At 34.4% G+C, this 22,348-nt stretch overlaps 2 protein-coding genes across 5 annotated transcripts in view; both read right to left on the bottom strand.

The window, feature by feature from the left end:
* pax7b (paired box 7b) overlaps positions 1 to 10,176 on the bottom strand; it is a 90,685-nt gene extending 80,509 nt beyond the window's left edge. For 2 of the 4 annotated variants that reach the window (XM_073938621.1, XM_073938622.1), the window contains exons 1-4: positions 10,029 to 10,176; positions 9,293 to 9,348; positions 8,857 to 8,896; positions 6,206 to 6,240 (exon numbers count right to left, since the gene is read on the bottom strand). In XM_073938621.1, the coding sequence (XP_073794722.1) occupies positions 6,206 to 6,240; positions 8,857 to 8,862 (41 nt within the window). In that variant the 5' untranslated portion in view covers positions 8,863 to 8,896; positions 9,293 to 9,348; positions 10,029 to 10,176. The remainder of the gene's footprint in view (positions 1 to 6,205; positions 6,241 to 8,856; positions 8,897 to 9,292; positions 9,349 to 10,028) is intronic. The other 2 variants (XM_073938623.1, XM_068216787.2) reach the window with 1 other exon arrangement.
* A 3,582-nt stretch (positions 10,177 to 13,758) lies between these two features.
* On the bottom strand, positions 13,759 to 21,855 carry errfi1b (ERBB receptor feedback inhibitor 1b). The gene is made up of 4 exons (XM_689863.10): positions 21,678 to 21,855; positions 17,878 to 18,070; positions 17,710 to 17,792; positions 13,759 to 16,247 (listed from the first exon to the last, which is right to left on the bottom strand). The coding sequence occupies exons 2-4, from the start codon at positions 17,931 to 17,933 to the stop codon at positions 15,301 to 15,303; spliced, it is 1,086 nt and encodes a 361-aa protein (XP_694955.2). The 5' UTR covers positions 17,934 to 18,070; positions 21,678 to 21,855; the 3' UTR covers positions 13,759 to 15,300.
* Positions 21,856 to 22,348: the final 493 nt, after the last annotated feature.

Raw genomic sequence — 22,348 nt, 5'->3', positions numbered from 1 at the left:
ATTTCTTACGATCAATTAATCTAGATGAATTAATTAAATGTTCTATTTCACACAAGAAGTCTATAAAAATAGAATTTTTTTTAAAGAAACCTCTGTTTGTGAAATAAAAATTTCCCAGCTAGTATAAGAAAGTTCACAGTAGCTTCTAACGACTTGTTTTGGTTTTCAAATTATCAAATAACATCCTTAAGGTGCAATTTACAACTCGTATTAACCTTGGAAAAGCAAGATTAACTAAAATCATTCCAAAACAATGATTATACAGTGCATGAAAAAAAAACGTGACAAATCTGTTCATGCTTGTTTTTACAAAAGGTGCAAATATGAGTAACATTTCAATATTTGGGGCGAGGCAGTGACGCAGTAGGTAGTGCTGTCGCCTCACAGCAAGAAGGTCGCTGGTTCGAACCTCAGCTCAGTTGGCGTTTCTGTGTGGAGTTTGCATGTTCTCCCTGCCTTCGCGTGGGTTTCCTCTGGGTGCTCCGTTTCCCAACTCCGTTGGGATGAAAGGTTTTGATCCACACAAAACCTGACTATTTTTAATAGGCAAGAAACACATCAAATTTCACACTGTAAAAAATGTCATGATAAAACAACAAAATGCTTTTTGTTACTTCAATAAGGGTTCAACTAAATATTTTGTAGCAATTCAAATTTCAACAAATAAAACATTAGTCAGTTTGACTGATTTAAGTTGAGATAACTAGAAAAGTTCATTTGAGTAAACTAAACATCAAATACCAACAGCTAGCTCTCTGCAACCACTGAAGCTAAGCACGGCTGCACCTGGTCAGTACCTGGATAGGAGACCACATGGGAAAACTGGGTTGCTGCCGGAACACTTTGAGTGTCCAGAAAAGTGCTATATAAAATATAAGGAATTGTTATTACTATTAAAAAAGAGGCAGGAAGAACTTTTAACAGTGCATGTTTCAAATAACTTTCAATAAATGTCAAACTACATAATGTTTGTCATGCAGCACCTAAAACTGAAAATTCTGCCAAAATTTGCTCTGCCTTTACTTGTTCCAAAACCATTAGATTTTCTCTCTTCTGTTGAACACAAAATAAGTTACTTTAAAGAAAGCTGGAAATTATCATTTTTTGGGTGAACTATCCCTTTAACTAATTTCCAAGTAAAAAAAGCCACAATCAAGAGCAGTGCTGCCTAAACCTTTTCTTATAGACGGCCAAAAACCAAGTAATTTCGTAATTTATTTGCATATAATTAAAAATAACTAGAAAATGTTGCTTTAAATCATATTAAATAATGCATGCAGTATATATATATAATTTTTTTTTACATTTTTTTTTGCTGAACTTATTACAGTAAAAACAAACAATCACATTTATAACTCAATGGAGTTCAATATTAAAAACACTAGTCAGCCTGCTCCAGCCTTTGCCATGATTTGCTTGCCGATGTCTTGTCCATTGCTTTTTGTCAAAAGACAGTTTTTACATTTTTAAAAGTCTGATTCATTTACAACATTCAGCAATAAAACAAAGAAACAAAGAGTTAGGTTGTGTTATATTTAGTCTACATAATTAAAAACAACAACAACAACAACAAAAAACATTTAAAATGCTTTCAATTTCAATGTCTTTTCAAATGTAATGGGCTATCATTACACAAAGAAATGAAAAACTGTTCCAACTGGTAGTTTTTGCTTGTAACAATACCAGAATCCATTTTAGAGCCAACCATTTTCATAAGGTTCCACAATGAGCCTTGCTTTTATTATTATTAATATATAATGCATATAGTTTTATAGTATAACAAATATAATAATAATAATATATTTTTAAAATTATTATTATTATTCATTCAATTATTTTCTTTTCGGCTTAGTCTCTTTATTAATCTGGCGTCGCCACAACAGAATTAACCGCCAACTTATCAACCATATGTTTTTACTCAGCGGATGCCCTTCCAGCTGCAACCCATCTCTGGGAAACATCCATACACACTCATTCACACTCATACACTACAGACAATTTAGCCTACCCAATTTACCTGTACCGCATGTCTTTGAACTGTGGGGGAAACCCACACAAACACAGGGAGAACATGCAAACTCCACACAGAAACATCAACTGACCCAGCCGAGGCTCGAACCAGCGACCTTCTTGCTGTGAGGCGACAGCACTACCTATTACGCCACTGCATTGCCTATTATTATTATTAAACTGTTTATTAATGTTGAGTTTACCACTCTATCTGTCTGGTCTTATAATTTCTTGTAACATCAATGGGTTTTACATTTCAAAAAAATTGAAAAGCAAGTTGAGTTGGTAAGATTATTAATGAATGATCATTTGCACTGAACATGAATAAATACATAAAGAAAACACAAAACAGAAACAGAGAACAAATGTAATGAGGAGCAAGATCAAGTGTACCAAATTCGCAATCCTCTGTTATGGTGTAATTAAATGCGTGTAAGTTTCTCTCTGTGGTTGAGTTTGCAGGAAATCAACATCTGAAATACACAGTAGAGTTTAGAGTTAAGGTGTGTCAATCTTTTATTTGCTTGAGTAAAACATGCATGTTTTGTAAGAATGTTTTGAAGGTCAAAAGTTGTAAAAATGGAGAGTATGTCAGCCCTTTAGTGTTAAAAAAGAGATAACGATAGAAAGCTGTGCACTGTAAAGAGTGATAAGTTGACATTATTTTAAAAAGGTAGTAATCACATTGTTTTAAAAGTGATATTTTAGAAAGTAAGCAAACCCATTGCCTTACAATTATGTAAATGAACTATGTATATAATTATATATATTAAGTCAACTTAAAAAAGTGAGTAACTTGGAACTGTTAAGTCAACTTGTTGCTCAAGTCAATGGGTTTGTCACTTTTTAAGTACATTAACTTATCTCTTTTTACAGTGTGAAACATATTTGTTTTACTTTTATGCTTAATACTAAATAATTAATCAAAAAAATCTAATTTATTACTTCCCTGACTTGCTAAAAATCATAGTAAGGCAGTTACAGTTTGAAAGTTAAAATGTTATAAGAAAGTTGTTATGTATAAGAAAGAATTTACCTGTTGAGAACTTGCAGCCTCTTTAGTAGATGTCTGAGCTCCAGAAAAACAAATCCATAAAAAAAGGTGCTTTGACAGATTTATTTATACATTTTTTATTTATATTTTTTTCTTCAGGAAAATATTCTCCCAAAAAGAATACTAACCTTTTTAGGTCAGCTTGTAAAATAGTAAAATAAAAATGTTAAGAAACCGTCTTAACAGTCAAATACAGTGTAAATATAATTATCAAAACGGTATTCAAGGATCAAAGTGAGGGAATTGCATTTTGGAGTATTTTAGTGAAATTACACTTAGGACAAAACAGTTGATCATCACATAATGGACCCAAACAGGTTTAGTCAATTGTTATGCTATCAAATGCTCCAGTGAAGTTAATGCAGGCCTGAATGCCCTGTTGGGCAGTGGAAGTTTCGAGGTGATATCCACTAACAAGACATGTCTCAAGGTTTATCAGCATGTGATAGACTGGTTGTTTTTTGCCATAATCAGTTTGTCTGGACCTTCCCAGAAAATGTCAGAGAAGAAAGAAGTCTGTTTCAAGCAGATGAAAGTAACATCCCTGATTTTACATGCTGTCCCAATTGGTTTCACTAAATCAATCTGAAAGCCCAATGCATGAAGAAAATCATTTGATGCCCCTTGTGGCTCTCCTTAACTGTGACTTCTGCCCCTTGCATGTGTAATTGCCCTTTTAATAAAGCCTTATGAGGAGTTATGAAAAAACTAGGGCATTAACAAAACGCATGATATTCTAGCGACTGGTTAACTACTAAATCTTTGACTGAAGCTAGACCTGAATTAATGAAAAATCTGGATATATTTTGTCAGTATTAGAATTTATGATTTCAAATTTAGCCACATTATGCCAGAAACTGATTAAAATGCATCAGTATGTGTAGAAAGGCTAGACATTGATTTAATCCTCATTTATACCCTAATTAGTCGGAGTGAGTTGGCATGCATTACACAGGGCATCGACAATGAATCAAATCAAATTACTCTGCACAATTTGATCCCAAATTGATGTCATTCATTGTCCACCAGCGTGGAGGTTACAGCGAAAATGCTGAAACGCAAATGTTAGTTCAAATCATAATCAAATTGAAGAAGAAAATTTGCCCAAATTCCCCCAAATCTGAAGGCAGCCTCATTTTTTTTATTTATGACAGTTAAAGCCTTCTTAAAAATGTCTCTTACATTTAAGCAAATAAATTATTCATAATCTTGAGTGACTTAAAAAAAACAAATTAGCAGTCAATATTGTTAATAAAATAATTCTAAAATTTAGACTTTACCCTAACAAGCAAATATATAAAGTTTAAAAGCTTGATTACAAAAAATAAAATATTCTGGTTATATACACCAGTGGTTAAAAGTTTGGGATTAGTTTTATTTTTTTATTCATCAAGGCAGTATTTATTAAATTTAAAAAATAATAATAATAATTAATATTGATTTACATTTCAAATAACTGTTTTCTTATTGTATGTAGTTTCAAATCAAATCATTACTCCAGTCATTATTGTTTTTATTACTATAACCATTAATAATAATAATAATAATAATAATTATTAATATTAGATTGATTTCTGAAGGCTGTAGTAAAGAAACTGAAAAACCATTACTAAAAATAACTGGAATAAATTATTAAATTAAATGATAAACTACTTTTGCAGTTTTTTTAGTCACAATTTTACAATTTGTACTGTATTTTTGATTAAATAAATGCAGCCTTGGCGAGCAGGATAAACTTATTTTTAAAAATGTAAAAATCGTACTGACCCCAAACTTTTGACTGGTATTATTTATAAATAATAAAAAGAAATATATATATATATATATGATATTTAATTTGACTGATCTTAAATACTGGTTCTGAGATATCATTCAAGATTGTTAAAATTAAAATAAATAAACAAATTAATTAAACCGTCTTGACTGACCTAAAATATTTGTCTATCAAAAAAATACACTCTTGACCGACTTAAAAAAAATAATAATAATAAATGAAAGTTTTTAGATAAAATATATAACCTTTACCAACCCTAAAAAAATAATCCTGAATTGTTATGATAAACCAAATCATTACACTAGGATCAGAATGTCTCAAGATCTGAAATCTCTTTCAAGTCTCTGTTACATCTAAATGTCTTTTATTTTCACCAAAAACCAGCAGACGTGATGTGTATACAGCAATCAAACAAAACAAACATGACTCGAGTGTAATATAAAAAAGAAATGTATAATTTGACTGACCTTAAATACTGGTTCTGAAATATCATTCAAGATTTTATGAGCTAAAATCTGAAAGTCTAAATAATCTGAAAATTAACAAATTAATTCACCAGAAATCAGCAGATGTGATGTGTACATAGGCCTGGCCAATTTGCCCTAAAAATCTCGATTAATTGAACATTCATTCATTCATTCATTTTCTTTTCAGCTTAGTCCCTTTATTGATCAGGGGTCACCACAGGAAAATGAACCGCCAACTTATCCAGCACGTTTTACAAAGCGGATACCCTTACAGCCGCAACCCATCACTGGGAAACACTCACACACTCTCATTCACATACACACACTACGGACAATTTTAGCTTACCAAATTCACCTGTACCGCATGTCTTTGGACTTGTGGGGGAAACCAGAGCACCCGGAGGAAACCCACACGAACACAGGGAGAACATGCAAACTCCACACAGAAACGGCAACTGACCCAGCCGAGGCTTTTTCTTGCTGTGAGGCGTCAGCACTACCTACTGCGCCACCTTGTCGCCCGATTAACTGAACATTTTAACTCAATTACGATTAATGAGCGATTTTTTTTTTTTTTGCCCTCATAGTTCACTGACAAGTTTTGTACAGTGATATGCTTACATATTACAAGTGCATCTCTGGCGCAGCTTCCAATTATCTTCAATGTAGTGCAACGTAAGGTGAGGGGTATACAACCAGCCTTAAAGTAATGAGGTCACATGACTCAACACGTGGTAGAGAAAGTAATTGAAAAAATTGACCTGGAAATTTTGGATTGATTATAGGTTCTGAATGTCGATTTCGATTACTTTTCGATTAATTGCCCAGCTCTATGTGCAATTAAACAAGACAAACATGACTCGAGTGTAATATAAAAAAGAAATGTATAATTTGACTCACCTTAAATACTGGTTCTGAGTTATCATTCCAGATAGCTTTGATGAAAATAAATATATTTATTAAACAGTCTTGATTGACCTTAGATATTTATGTCAGTCAAAAAATACACTCTTGACTGACCTTGAAATAAAAAGAAATAATAAATGAAAGTTCTGCAATTAAAACATAAAACCTTTACCAACCCTAAAAAAATCATCCAGACAAGATAACCTAAACAGATAAAAAAAAAATAAAAAAACATTTACAATAAAACAAGTCATTAAACTAGGATCAGAACGTCTTGGTAAACTTCTTTGAAGTCTCTGTTAAAGTTAAATGTCTTTTTATTTTCACCAGAAATCAGCAGACGTGATGTGCACATAGCAATCCAACACGACAAACATGACTTGAGGGTTATAAAATCTATAATTTGTTATGACGAAAAATAAATACACCAATTAATTAAACAGTCTTGACTGACCTTGAATATTTCTGTTAGTCAAAAACTACATTCTTGTCTTGACTGACCATGTAAAAAAAGATAAATGAAAGTTTTGTGATTAAAACGTATAAGATTTACCAACCCTAAAAAAATTATCCTAATGTGTTAATCTAACTATTAACTAATCTTACTATTAACTATTAATTACCTTAAGGTCATTACACTAGAATCAGAATGTCTGAAAATATAGAATCTCTTTCTTTAAATCTAAAAAGTCTTTTTATTTCCACCAGAAATCAGCAGTCGTGTGTGTATATACCAATCAAACATGACTCGGGTGTAATAAAATCTATAATTTGACTGACCTTACTGGTTCTGAGATATCATTCAAGACTATTATTTCTTCATTATTCATTCATTTTCTTTTTGGCTTAGTCCCTTTAATAATCTGAAGTCGCCACAGCAAAACGAACCACCAACTTATCCAGCATATGTTTACATAGCGGATGCCCTTCCAGCTGCAGCTTATCACTGGGAAACAGCCATACCCACTTATACACACATACACTATAGACAATTTAGCCTACCCAATTCACCTATACCACATGTCTTTGGACTTGTGGGGGAAACTGGACCACCTGGACGAAACCCACACGAACATGGGAAAAACATGCAAACTCCACACAGACATGCTAACTGACCCAGCCAAGGCTCGAACCAGCAAACTTCTTGTTGTGAGACAATAGTGCTACCCAGTGCACCACCGTGACACTCCAAGACTGTTATAATGAAAATAAATAAAATTAATTCAACAGTTCTGACTGACCTTCAATATTTCTGTCAGTCAAAAAAAAAATACACTCTTGACTGACCTTGACTGAAAAAAAAGATAAATAATCAAAGTTCTGTAAATAAATGTATAACCTTTACCAAACCTAAAAAAATAATCCTGACGTGTTAATCTAACTAGACTGTTTATTATAAATATTATTATTAAATGTCTAATTAGATTGACACATCAGGATTATTTTTTTAGGGTTGGTAAAGGTTATACATTTTAATTACAAAACTTTCATTTAATATTTTATCTTTTTTGTTTCAGTCAAGGTCAATCAAAAGCATATTTTTTTGACTGACAGAAATATTTAAGGGTTGTCAAGATTGTTTAATTGGTTTGTTTGTTTATTTTCATCATTACAATCTTAAAATGATGTCTCAGAACCAATATCTTAGGTCAGTCAAATAATATTTTCTTTTTGCTATATACACATCACCTCTGCTGATTTCTGATCGAAAAAAAAATACTTTTTACATTTAACATAAACTCTAAAGAGATTTCACATTTTAAGAGATTCTGATCCTAGTGTAACGACTTAGAAATATAAAATAAAAAACATTTATAATAAAACAAGTCATCACACTAGGATCAGAATGTCTGAAAATCTCTTTGAAGTCTCTGTTAAATCTAAATGTCTTTTTATTTCCACCAGAAATCAGCAGACGTGATGTGTATATAGCAATCAAACATGACTTGAGTGTAATAAAACATACTTTTACAAACAGCTAACTAAACACACAGTCTTGTGTTTGCGAAGGAGTTGTAAACATAGCTAATTTAGTACGGTGGGGTATTTTTTGCTCTTTTGCGAGTGTTATCAGGTCATCCCAGCATCTCTTGAGTTGTTTGTTCACAGATGATTATGACTGGAACAGACAGCCTTGCAATCTAGAAGAGCATGAGACCTTCATGCGGGGCTCAGCCACCTCCGGGATCAATGTCTGCATTTTGTTGATCAAAAACTGCAGATCCACCATGCAAGATGCATTTTGTTTGCTAAGTAATTATCTGAAGTCTCTATTCATTTGCAGATTTTTCACACACAAACAGAATGCATGATAATGACGTTGTACGTCTGAAAAAACATCTTCAGTCTTTATTTGGCACAATAGGTGATTAACAGAGTGAGATGGCTTCTGGTAGTTCTACATTTACTGTGGGTTTTATTGGAGTGTTTTCATCTCATTTTACCACTAAATAGAGTGCAGTAAGTTTCCACATTTGGGTCAAGAGGTTTTGATCAGTTCAGTTTAGATTAATAATTTTAATTTTATTATTTTATATCCTAAATGATGTAATTTTAACATACAGTATATGACATTTCATAAAGTTTTGGAGTTTGGAGTGTTAATTAAAGGAGAATTGTCTGCCCAAAAGTTAAAATTTACTCACCCTCATGACACTCCAGCTTGTACCAACATCTTTTTATAACCTATGAAATAAAATAAAAAAATAGATAATCTTTCATTAATGGATCTAAAACTTCTTAAAACATTTTCACATCAGTCATACGGGTATGACACAGGGATTTCCCATTTTTGGATGAACTATTCTTAGAGTTTGTATTTATTGTAGGATTTGTATGGCAATGTCGTTATAATTACATTAAATTTGCATTGCTTAAATGGTTTTAAGTTGGATTATGAGAAAAACAGAGTGGACATCGCCATCAGTTTGGCCAATTACAAATTAGCTACAGGGTTTAAATCACTACAACGTTCTTGACAACAGCACTCTTTGTTTTTAAAAATCATTTATAAAGTTCTGGCATAAGCTCCTCGTTTCGTTTGTAGCAGGCAATTACAGAAAATAGCAGATTTTTACTCACATTTGTAGCAAACGATTGTGGGCTGTGGGAAAACACACACTTCCTGAAGAAAGGTTCTGTAGAGATTAAAAAAAACAAAGTAAAACAACTTTTTAAAAGACAATTTTAAGATAAATTCAATTTAATAACTAGAATATTTTTATCATACTTTTTGAAAAGTACGAAATACATGAAAAGCTTTTCCTTGCGGATTTTAAATTAGTGTTTTACTGCCATCTATTGGATAAGAAAAACATTACATAAATCTGCACAGTGGCACAATAATATCTCCACAGTGGCGTTAGTGTTACCCTTTTAATTTGTAAAACTTTAACATTTTAATCTCATTTACATCAATTTGAGAATATAAACCTCGATAGGCATCTATGCTTATCAAAAAATTAACAATGGTTTTATCATAGTAGAAGAGAGTAGTCAAGTTTATTAGACAGACATCTTCTCGAGATATTTGAATGATTGATCTTACATCGCACACATACCTAAAATGTATCAAATAAGTGTTGCAACAAGAACAGGCAGATTTCTTTAATATTTTCTTTAATGTAAACATGCCTTGTTATTTGTTTGCCCACTAGCTAAAGCAATACAATATGTTACTTTAACTTCGACTTGATAGGTTATTTCCCTCACCAAAACTTGCTAATAAACACATTCACAGTAGACACACACCAGGACTTTTGATTAAAGGAACATCATTCATATTTGCTTGACAGCTTAGCCTTCTTTCTTTCAATACCTCATCTTAGCCCGCATCAGGGGTGGCGTTTTCTAAAAACAATCCAAGCTCACGTCGCAGAATTACATAAGGTTTTCCCCAAAAAAAACTGCCTGGTTGGCAAATCAGAGCTAGCACACCTGCTGCAGATGACGATAAGCTTGAGGATGCGAAAAACCTTTTTTTTGCTAGCATAAATAGACTGTAAAAAATGCTGACACCTAGCGGTAAAGATGCAGCGTCACGCCAAAGCTAAATACACTCATCGTACTCAATAATTTACTTAGTTAAAATATCCATCCAACTAATATCCATATTCAAATAACTCTGATCAATTAGATAAACGTTAACAGAAGTTTAACCTCCACAAACTCTCAACTGTGCATTTAAATAAGATTTAAAAAAAACTCCCACTGTGCGTTCCAAACCCCTTTTAAGGGCACTTCAGACATGAAAGTATCATAGCTGAGGTGACTGAAGTGGTCAAAACTGGCCACTTAGAAGGGCCCATTGTAATGAAGGACACTTCAGGCCGTGACATCTTTGAGCAGGGAAGTTGTTTGGTGTCACACACTGCAGTCAATTCGGAAGAGCTCACCTCCTGTTATCCCTTTAGAGCACAAGTGTCAAACTCAGTTCCTGGAGTGCCGCAGCTCAGCACAATTTAGTTCCAACCCTAATTTAACACACCTGGTGAAACGAATTGCTTAGGCTTGTTTGATACCTACAGTACAGATGGGTGTGTTGAAGCAGGGCTCAAACTAAACTCTGCAAAGCTGCTTCCCTCCAAAAATTGAGTTTGACACCCTAGAGGCCCTAATCCAGGGGTGCACAAACTCAGAGGGCCATGCAAAGTTTAGTTTTAATCCTAATCAGACACACCTAGGCTAGCTAATAAAGCTCTCACTAGGCTTTCTAGAAACATCCGTGCAGGTGTGTTGAGGCAAGTTGGAGCTAAAATCTGCAGGACACCAGCCCTCAAGGACCGAGTTTAGGCATCCCTGGCCTAATCCCTTCGGAGAGTCCCTCTAGGGCATGGGTGTCCAAACTCAGTTCTGGAGGGCCGGTGTCTTGGAGGGTTTAGCTCCAAACCTAATCAAATCCACCTGAACAAGCTAATCAAACTCTTACTAGATATACAAGAAACCTCCTAACAGGTGTGTTGAAACTAGTTGTAGCTAAACTCTGCATAGTTTAGCTTCAGCCACCTCCATCTCACACCTGCTTAATAGTCTCTACACTTTGATTAGTTGGAACAGCTATGTTTGATAAGGGTTGGAGAAAAAAATGTGCAGTGCTGTGGCCCTCCAGGAATAGAGTTTGAGAATGGCATATATCCCTATAGGGATGAGAAGAGAACGCAGTTCGTAAACATTGAACGCCTGCGGAAGGTATAAATTGGCAGTAGAATGTGGCAGGGTTTTTTTTCTTTTCTTTTTTTATTATCTAAGTTTGTTTTAGGCGACGCAGTGGCGCAGTAGATAGTGCTGTCACCTCACAGCAAGAAGGTTTTTGGTACCTTCTTGGGTATTGGGTATAGGATTATTGGGTATAGGCTTAATTGTCCGTAGTGTATGAGTGTGTGTGTGTGTGTGTGTGTGTGTGTGTGTGTGTGTGTGTGTGTGTGTGTGTGTGTGTGTGTGTGTGTGTGTGTGTGTGTGTGTGTGTGTGTGTGTGTGTGTGTGTGTGTGTGTGTGTGTGTGTGTGTGTGTGTGTGTGTGTGAATGAATGTTTCCCAGAGATGGGTTGCAGCTGGAAGGGCATCCGCTGCGTAAAATAAGTTGGCGTTTCATTCCGCTGTGGCGACCCCTGATTAATAAAGGGACTAAGCCGACAAGAAAATGAATGAATGTATGAGTGAAGTTTGTTTGACTTTTAAATTATTAGTATGACAATAAATATCAAACAAAATCTATGTCAAGACAACATTTCAAAAAAGCAAGAAGGCTTTGGGTTGCTTTTGAGTATCCACGATCCAGTCAGGATTTATGTTCAGAAAATAAAATTTTATAAAACTATATGCTCACTTTCTCTACATTTTGTAAAATGTTTATATTTAAATGCGTATATATAAATCATTCTTAATTCTTATTTCTTGAACATGAGTGTGATTATTAAATGTCATAGCTGTCACGTGGAACGGGAGATTCATAAAAAGGCTGTGCAGCAACTGAACTGATGCTTTCATGTCAGTATAAACCAAAATCTCTAATGAATGTTTTCAGCACCTTTCTTCCGAGTCTACAAATAACAAGCCGTTCCTGAGGCAATATGTGATACTTTTCTGGCAAGAGATATAAATAGCTGAGTGTAGGTTGTTTCTCACTTAGGACAGGAGATGGCGCTGCTTGACTGTTTTAATTTTCCAAAATGAATAAAAAAAGTTTTTCAACCATCTATTTCAAAGAAAGAACTTAAATCAATCTGTTGTGGTAATTCTGCAGTTACCGTGATAATACAGCTATATTAATATAAACAAACCACCCAATACTGTAAATGATTTCTACAATTATAATATTATACTACACCAGTTTACTGTAGTAAAAAAAGTATACAACAGTATTTATTACAGTTTATCAATTCAGTGTTGATACTACACTAGCTATAGCAATTATTAACAAAGAGTTGGAAATATTTCCACTACTAAAAATCCAGCTTAGACCTGCCTAGGATGGTTGGCTGGTTTTAGCTGGTCGACCAGCCTGGTTTTAGAGGGCTTTTGGCCACTTCCAGCCTGGTTTTAGTTGGACAGACTGGGAGATGACCAGCTAAAACCAGCTTGACCAGCCTAGCCAGGCTGGGAGCCCAGCCAAAACCAGCTGTGTCCAGCTTAAACCAGGATGGTCAAGCTGGTTTTAGCTGGTCACTTTCCAGCCTGACCAGCTAAGACCAGGCTGGAAATGGTTGGAAACTAGCCTGGAAGTGGTCAAAACCCCTAAAACCAGGCTGGTCGATCAGCTAAAACCAGCCAACCATCCTAGGCTGGTTTAAGCTGGATTTGTCAGCAGGGACACAGTAGAATATACTTTACTATAGTAAGGTTTAAATACACTGTAGTATTTACTCTACTTATTACAATACTATTGTTTTATTGTTGGTTATTTTTGTTATTTGTTGACAAAAAGTACCTGTAGATGGCACGACGGAGATTATAGACAGTTTTCATATTTAGTTTTTAAATGTTTACAAGTGTGGGCTCTTACAACAAATCAGCCATAATATTTACGTACAGTACATGTAGACATTTAATTCCTTTGGTAGTTATATGTGGTCATACAATTACATCAGGGGAAACAACACTTGGTATTCACAGCAGAAACACTGAAGCACAGTGGTGAGTCACCGAGGGGTGCTTACTTTAGAAATATTCCACTTCTCTGTAACTTTTCGCACGTTGATGTGGTGGTATTTTAAAAGGAAGTGACTCAGGCTGGAGTTCCTAAAGACTTAACAGTCTCCTTACTATCACGGATTTGAGCAAACAACAGAGATAAAGACTCTGGAATCACAATAAAGCTGATATCACCCCACCTTAGCATACTGATAAGCCAGTGGAGCTGCCAGGCCTGACTTGTAAAGACTGGTTTGAACACAAAGAATCGGTATTATTCACTCGTCGTATATAGGAGATAAGTGATGTCATCTTGGTTGATTCCTTTGATATGACAAGGCGTGCCATGATGAGTGAATTATAGTTTGAAACTAATAAAAAAAACATCACAACACAGCAATTCAAATAAATCAAAGAATCTTCATACAAATAAGTTACTTTATTTAAATAGTCTGGTGTGAAAAACTACACCAATACTGTACATTTTAGAAGTGCATGTTTCCTCAGCAGATGAAACAAAGTCAGTTAACATTAGCCTTCACACAGAAAACAGGTCATTTCGTTTGATGAACAAAAACAAGAGTAGCTCAAAATGTAAACAACTACTGGTCTGATAATGTCAAGATTAAAAAAATAAAATAACTTTCTCAACTTAAAGTAACAAAATATGAAACACAAGGCCAGGACCAATCATAGGCTTTCATTTACGACTTTCCTTTGTAGTAAATATTTCAATGAAGCAACTTCATAGTAAACGGTTTAAAAAGACAGCAAAATATCATTCACCAACAGCTGAATTACACCCAGTGTCCAGCGTTTTGACACTAAATGGCAAGGCAGTGGCATTTCTGCCCTTGTAACAGACGTTAGCAAAATGAAACTGCAAGTGCCACTCTTTAAAGAAACAAATAGATTGGTTTGCAATTAATCTATGTGGCCAGTAAAGAAAGAAACAGGACAAAACACTTTGATTAATGCTCACAATGAGACCTCAATACTAACCCCTATGTCCAGTCCTTTCCATTTGTTACTGTTCGTACCTTTGCAACTCGTTTTTGATCACCACACTTTTCACTGGTGGCATTGTTCAGAACCTGCCTTATAAAAACACCCAATAAGCTCTTTAAATTATTCAAAATTCAGATGAGCATTACTACTAATACTTGACTGTTTTCTTTAATATCTAAACTCATACTGTTGATGAGTTTTGCGTGATATAGCACTCCATACTACAGAGAGGGGAGAAAAATAATAAGACCAGCTTATACTCAGGTTACACAGTGTTAACGGTGTAACAGTTCATCTTTTTCCTTCATGAAAGGATACTGCACACACTTAATTTAACATACAGCATGGAAAAAAAGTACAACAACAAAAACAGACACCAATAAATAGGGCATCACGATTTGGGGGTTTAAACATAATTGTAATTTTCGGGATAAAATAGTTGATTGTGATTTATAGACAATTTGAAATAATGTTCCAGATTTATTACGCTTACCAAAATGATTAGATAAAACATATAAAGATAATAATAATAATAATCTGGAAATGGTATACTATTGTATTATTTCTATATAAAATATAGATATAAAAAAATTTAATACTTATCAATTCATGGCAGTTTTCATTTTCAAATAATAAACCATCTAGCTTTTAAGGTAAAAAACTACAAAGAGACCTTAAAGCTTCTCTTTTGCTGAGGTTTTATATTCACAATTTTTGTTTCATTAGGAACACTCATGCAGCCCTAACAAACAAAGGATACTTCTGACAGAGTGATCCTGCATATTCAAGCAGCGGTAAACCAGTTCTTCTCTGAGGACATCATGTCCATTCCCTAAACACAACAGTAATTCATAACACTGGAGAATCAGTTCAGTCAAACAACACTTTATATCCTGCCTTTTTTTTTTTCTCTCTCTTATTTTGCTCAAGCAAACAACTTCAGACTTTAAAACACTATGAGTCTGACTCTCTGAAAAACCTCTCAAACTTGTCCAAGTAGCCAGGCCGATGAGGGAGCAGGAAGTAATGGGTACTGCTCACTTTCTTTCCATCTTCAATAATGGGTAAAATACAGGGACTACGAGGAGAAGGCAAGCCTTGACAGATCTGCTTGTGTTGAGCCTTACTGACATACTCCGGATAGGGAGCAAAGCTCTGAGTAGGAGGCATCACGCCGTTGACATAAATTGGTAGACTTTTGGGACTAATAGCACGAGGGATGACCTGAGGAATGGGCTCTCTAGGAGGCACTTTGGGAGGTTTGTCTGCATCAAAGTCATCAGTTGATGTTCTCCTGAGGTCTGTGCTTTCACTGAGACAAGGACGGATTGGAACTCGAGGTGGGATTTCGGGCTTTTCCTGCGAGTAAGCAGGATGAGAATGGTGAAGGCTGGTCAATTCGAAATTGGCAGCTTTAAAGCATCCAGCAGGGCCAGAATTGGAGCGATGAAGTCGGCGTTGTGGTCGTTGTTGGTTCTCCGTTACCGCCTGCTCCCATTGGGGCTTCATCCCGCATAGCTTCTGATGTTCCTGTAGGCCTTCGTAATATGCAAAATTTATCTGACCACTTCCCCGAAAACTGCGTCTTCCTGGCAGGCCATACTGGAAGGATGAGGTTTTAGGCACCAGACATTGGCTCTCAGAGGTGCTGGAGAAAAACTCAACCTCATTGTCTTCTTCTTCATCAGAGGACAAGTCGCCTATATCCGGAAGGGGAGGAAGGGGCTTGGTTGTTCTCCTGGGCGAACATGGGGGCATGTGCTCATAAACAGACAGTTTCTGTAAAGACGGAACCACCTGGTCTCCTGCAGGTGGGTGGCATTGAGAGGAAAACAGCAGCTGTGGAGGATTTGGAGTCTTAGGAGAAAGACACTGGGGAGAACAGGAGCCAGACGTCCTTCCTATAAACCAAAAACACAGAAAATAAATTGAGGATTTGAACACAGTCCATATGATGGAGGAGTTTTTAAGCTAGGGTCTGCAAGGGATTGCTGACAGGAAGGATATGTGTGGAATAGAAGCAATATTAAAAAAGGGTTAATTATATAAACAAATTCATTCAGAAAATAAAAAAACATTAAAATAATCATTCCAACATTTCACTGAGATGCACATAGTTGAAATCAGAATTATGATTTCACCCCCACCCCCCAACCCCCTTCTTATCTTTTTTAAAAATATTTCCTAAATAATGTTTAACAGAGCAATGAAATTTTCACAGTATGTCTGATAATATTGTTCCTCCGGATAAAAACTTATTTTGGCTAGAATAAAAGCAATTTTTTATGAAACATTTTAAGGTCAAAATGATTAGTCCCTTTCAGCTAAATTTTTCTCTGATTCTCTGCAGAACAAACCATCGATATACAACGAATTGCCTAATTACTCTAACTTGCCTTGTTAACCTAGTTTACCTAGTTAGGCCTTTAAATGTCACTATAAGCTGTATAGAAGTGTCTTGAAAAGTATCTAGTTATTAGAAGTGAGTTATTAAAACTATTATGTTTATTATGTAATTAAACCACACTGAACTGGACTAAACTAAACATTAAATGCAATAAGATAATTTGTACAAACAATAAATAAAGATTCAAATTCAACAGTTTAGTTTAAATTTAAAAAGATCATTTGAAGTAATAATGATAATAAATCATGTTAATTCAAATGATATTTTAGATGTATTTAAAAAATTAATATTACACAAAATAAACTGGGTGTTTACACAAGAAATGATACACAGCAATGAGTAGAAAAATGTGTTTGAGTAAAACTTTGTTTTATTTTGTTAACTACTGATGACATTTCTTGCAAATTTAAAATAAAAAGATTGTCATTTACAGCATTTTGCTAGCATTAAATAACTGACCACTTCTTCAGTTATATTCAAAACACAATATGTTTTAAATGTTTTAACTTCTTAAGAAACATAAAAATGCTCTAAATGACAATATTTGTATTTTAAAAATAAGGAGCATTATCAGAACTTTATAAAATAAAGCAAATATAAGCCTTTTACTCAAACATACATCTAATAAACCCAGAGAAACTAAGAATTTCTACAGCTGCCCACTAAAAATCCTCAAGGTTGATCAAATTTAAGCTAAAAGATAGAAAACCTGTGATCTAAACATTTAACAGAGTCGTCAACCTAATGTAAGTGTTATTTTCAATGGCTCTTTCTCCTGATACAGTTTCAGCCTCAACATAGGGACTTTATCAAAGGATTCACTTATCAGACAATCATACAACCAACTTCCTATAACCTTCTGCGCTTCCTGAGAAACATCCGCAACAAGCTCATAGAACAGAGGGTGACCAGATTGCAATAGAGCTGATTTAATTCAATATCAAGCACTCACTCACTTTCAAAGCCCACATTCGCAGAGTTCTGCTGATACATTCTCAAGCTGTGATCCATGGACTCCGAACCAAATCTAAAAAACAGCCTGAAAAAAAGACAAAATGGAATGTGTCAAAACCGGTTGACCGGAGCAACAGATGGTCTATAATACAGACTGCATTCACACTCACTTATCCATGGTGTCATGGTCATGGTGTTGATCCCAGTACGCTTGGGCTGAGGCCATACTGTTGGAGAGAGAGTGGAGGTTTGTTTAGGCCTGAGGGGGTCTCCACCTTCCCGAACCAGCACAACTCATTATCCAGCCATGGGCAAGCAAGACAGGACTTTAATACTTCACTTTTATAATGGCAATGAGAAACCCTGTGTGGAAAAAAAAAATCAATGAAATATATTGACAATGTTCAACAATGTTAAATAGAGCCATTTTTCTCAAATGGTCAGATATTGTTAAAATTAATGTAACCATTTTGGTCAAGTTAAAAGCTCAGTTAAATGTTTCACTGTCCCTCTCATATTAAAATTGTAAAGAATATGAAAATCATTAAAAAGATGGTGGGTTATTAGGTTTTGTAAAAAAAAAAAACAACTTTTATTCATTTATGGAAGGATTAAATTGATCAAAAGTGACCTTCTGTTATAGCTTTAACAGAAATGATCAACAATATTAATATATTATACATAAACATTAACATATTATAATAAACATTCCAATATTATTATTATTATTATTGTTGTTGTTATTATATTATTATTATTATTATTATTATTATTATTATTATTATTATTATTATTATTAAATATAACAACAAAAATAATAAATATTAAAATAATAATAATACATAAAATAATATAATAATTCGTTCATTCATTCATTCACTCATTCATTCATTTTCTTGTTGGCTTAGTCCCTTTATTAATCCAGGGTCGCCACAGCGAAACGAACCGCCAACTCATCCAGCACGTTTTTACGCAGCGGATGCTCTTCCAGCTGTAACCCATCTCTAGGAAACATCCACACACACTCATTCACACTCATACACTACGTCCAATTTAGCCTATCCAATTCACCTGTACCGCATGTCTTTGGACTGTGGGGGAAACTGGAGCACTCAGAGGAAACCCACGCGAACGTAGGGAACATGCAACCTCCACACAGAAACGCCAACTGACCCAGCCGAGGCTCGAACCAGCGACCTTCTTGCTGTGAGGCGACAGGACTACCTACTGCCTAATATAATAATAATAATAATAATAATAATAATAATAATAATAATAATAAATATAATATAATATTAATAAATATAATAATAATAATAATAATAATAATTTATTATAAAATAATAATAAATATAATAATAATAATAATAATAATAATAAAAATAATAATAAGAGTTTAAGCATCAAATTAAAATACTGTCTAATTTCAGATTTGCATTTCAGAAATAAAATACATTTTAAAATATATTTAGATGGAAAAGTGATTTCATATCATAATAATGTTTCACAATATTACCATTTTTATGTATTTTAATAAATGCATAAATTCCTCAGAGACCATACAATGCTTCATGAACATAAAAATGATACCAAACCTTTGCATAATAAAGCATATTTTATTGTATAAAATGTTATTTGTAATTATTTTAATACAACTGCAAATGTAAACATTTTACACAATATTTATTTTACACAATTTATACAATTTTACACAATATTCAATAATATGATTGCACTGACAGCAAAAACAAAAATTAAAAACAAAAAACAAAATCAAGTCCATCTAATGCATCTAACCCACAAATTTCATCCAATTCATTTAAACTGGAATACAAAATTCTTTATTCATCTGGCAGAAGCCGCATGTGCCTTAACATGAATATGCAGTTTTTCCATTGTCACATATGGACAGGCAGATATTACAAACAGCTCGGCTATGATGCAACATCAGTTCTTTAAGACATTACAGCAAAACACAATCAAGCGTCTGTGCAGGAAAACAAAACCATTCAGTGAGCAATGTGCTGGAATGCTGGGCGCAAGTCAGAATGTAATCAATGAAATACCCATGCAGGCTCCATTATGCAACTTATCACATGCTCAGCCTCTGCTTTGCCTCAGTCAGATCCGTGAAAGGCAGAAACTAACAATCGCCAATTCTCCCAGCAAAGACCTCCATGCAGATGCGACGCTAAAGCATAATTGGTTCTTTGTGCGTTTGCGTTGGGGAGAGTGCCTGTGCAGTTTCAACATCAGGCAGTCTTATCCGTGAGGTTAAAGCCCTGCCATAAAGGCATGAAAGAGGTGTGAGGAGGACGTCACCAGTGGGGCCTGGGACAGGAGCCAAAGAGAACGAGCTGATCCACAACTCTCCAGAACATCGGCATTGCCAAATAGCACAGTGCTGGATTTATATACAAATTTTTTTTCTAAAGAGCTCAATTAATGTTTTGCAGTTTTCTATTAACGTTTTTTTTTTTCCAGAAGGGCATCTGTGACTGTAAAGTGTAAATTATATTATATTATATTATATTATATTATATTATATTATATTATATTATATTATATTATATTATTCATTTTTTTCGGCTTAGTCCCTTTTTTAATCCAGGGTCGCCATAGCAGAATGAATTGCCAACTTAACACGTGTTTTATGCAGCGGATGCCCTTCCATATATTATATTAATATATGGTAAATATATTATATTACATTAATTTATATTAATTACAATATATTATATTATATTATATTTCCCCAGTGATGGGTTGCAGCTGGAAGGGTATCCGCTGTGTAAAACATATGCTGGATAAGTTGGTGGTTCATTCCACTGTAATGACCCCAGATTAATAAAGCGACTAAGCCAAGAAAATGATGAATGAATGAATGAATGAATGAATGAATGAATGAATGAATGAATGATATTATATTATATTATATTATATTATCAAACGTGAGTTTTGGTCATCAAATTGCATATACTTCATATTTATAAAGTACCATATTTTCACATATGTAAAAAAGTCCTATATAATATTATGCATATTGTTCACGCACATGCTTTAAAAAATCAGTTAAAATATATTCTTTTTAATTAAAGAAAATTAGTAGATAATTTGGGTAATATAATATTCCTTAACATTTTAATAAATTCTAAAACATAATTCAGTAATATTTAACACATATAAATCTATCAAATACAAACTCTACAGTATATAATTGGATCTATGATCCTGCAGTTAGAACATACACGTTTTCTCCTCAATTATTTCAATACACCACTATACCTCACCTTAATTAATTATTTCCTTTAATTATATAATTACATAATAATGCATGCAATAATAGCTACTTAACACCCATCAGACAACAGGCACTCCTTTTGCGATACCTAAAGACATTCTCATTTCCACCGAATCAGCAGGCACACTTATCAGACAAGAAGTAGTTATTTGAAAATCAATCTCCAAGCACAGGCGTCCTCATCACGTCCTCATAATAAAGAAACTTTCAGCTGGGACATTTTTACTTTCAAGTACATATGGGGGGAACTAAATAGACACAATAAACAGATGACAGGAAAGCAAAAGGAGCTGGAGGCACTGATCCACTACAGACGTGCAAGAGTTCAAACATCTGTGGTAAATGATAAACCAGGTTACTACTACACGGGACAGGTCGTACTCAACCGGTTGTTGTCTTGTAAACAGTCGTCCCGGGTGACGCAGGGCAGCTCGTAAAGTACAAAATTGCACAGTGTGAATATAAAGATTGTTCTGATATGTGGACAGGTTTTCTACATCGATTTCAACACACACCCACTGACAAACCCTTTCTGACTCAGGTGAGAATCATCTTTTGCTGTATATTCAGGTCCTAAGCACGTACGCCGTGAACTGCACTTAACATTTTCTCACATTTCAATATAGTGTAAAAACATAAGCTACTTTAAAAATATTTAAAACTACTCACAGGTTATGTCTCGTAGGGTTGCGTATATGGGTTGTTTGACGGTTTTTTATGTCCAGTATAAGTCAGACAAGTGTTGTGGGTAATCCCTGTGTATCTTCATAAGATATTCCCCGCAAAATATTAAACAAATCGCACGTGTAGTTGAAAATTCTGCCGCTCAACTTGCCGCTTTCATCATGGAAAGCAACGAGCTGGAAACTATTTATATAGGCTGTCCACGTCAGACCGAAGGCTCTGCCCACTGTCTTAAAGGAGCCGTTCAGTCAGACCTTATATGGCTTGTGACAACCAGAATGCTTGGTGCTCATATGTAGGTAATTACTTAAAGGGCACCTGTGATGAAAATCATCTGAAAAAAAGCTGTTTGGACAGAACTGTGTGTAGGTATAATGTGTCCACAGTCATACTGGGGTGATATAAAGACAATAAGCTGTTTAATAAAAATAATTCACGTTAAAATTGGACCAAATCCCCCCCATTTTGAGACCCAATGCAAGGTGATGTAGGAGTGCGATTTCCCTGCCTACCAAATTGATCGACAGCTGTTTTTAAACAGCCGTTTTGAATGTTTTTAAAAGATGTTTGTAATGAGTTACAGTAATTTTACTGTCTTTATCACCACAGCTGCATGTCCATATGAAGGAAGACACGTCAAGTTTGTGGATGTTAAG

The sequence above is a fragment of the Danio rerio genome, chromosome 23, assembly GCF_049306965.1.
Source record: "Danio rerio strain Tuebingen ecotype United States chromosome 23, GRCz12tu, whole genome shotgun sequence".
In the NCBI taxonomy this organism is placed as follows: Eukaryota; Metazoa; Chordata; class Actinopteri; order Cypriniformes; family Danionidae; genus Danio; species Danio rerio.
This window is presented reverse-complemented; position numbering and strand designations above follow the sequence as displayed.

What these genes read in the sequence shown, in the direction of transcription:
- errfi1b (XM_689863.10), bottom strand. Translation starts at nt 17,933, where the DNA reads ATGGCCTCAGCCCAAGCGTACTGGGATCAACACCATGACCATGACACC. An exon ending in GACCATGACACCATGGATAA is followed by an intron (nt 17,793 to 17,877) that starts GTGAGTGTGAAT and finishes TCTTTTTTTCAG; the next exon opens with GCTGTTTTTTAGATTTGGTT. An exon ending in TGCGAATGTGGGCTTTGAAA is followed by an intron (nt 16,248 to 17,709) that starts GTGAGTGAGTGC and finishes TTTGGTTTATAG; the next exon opens with GAAGGACGTCTGGCTCCTGT.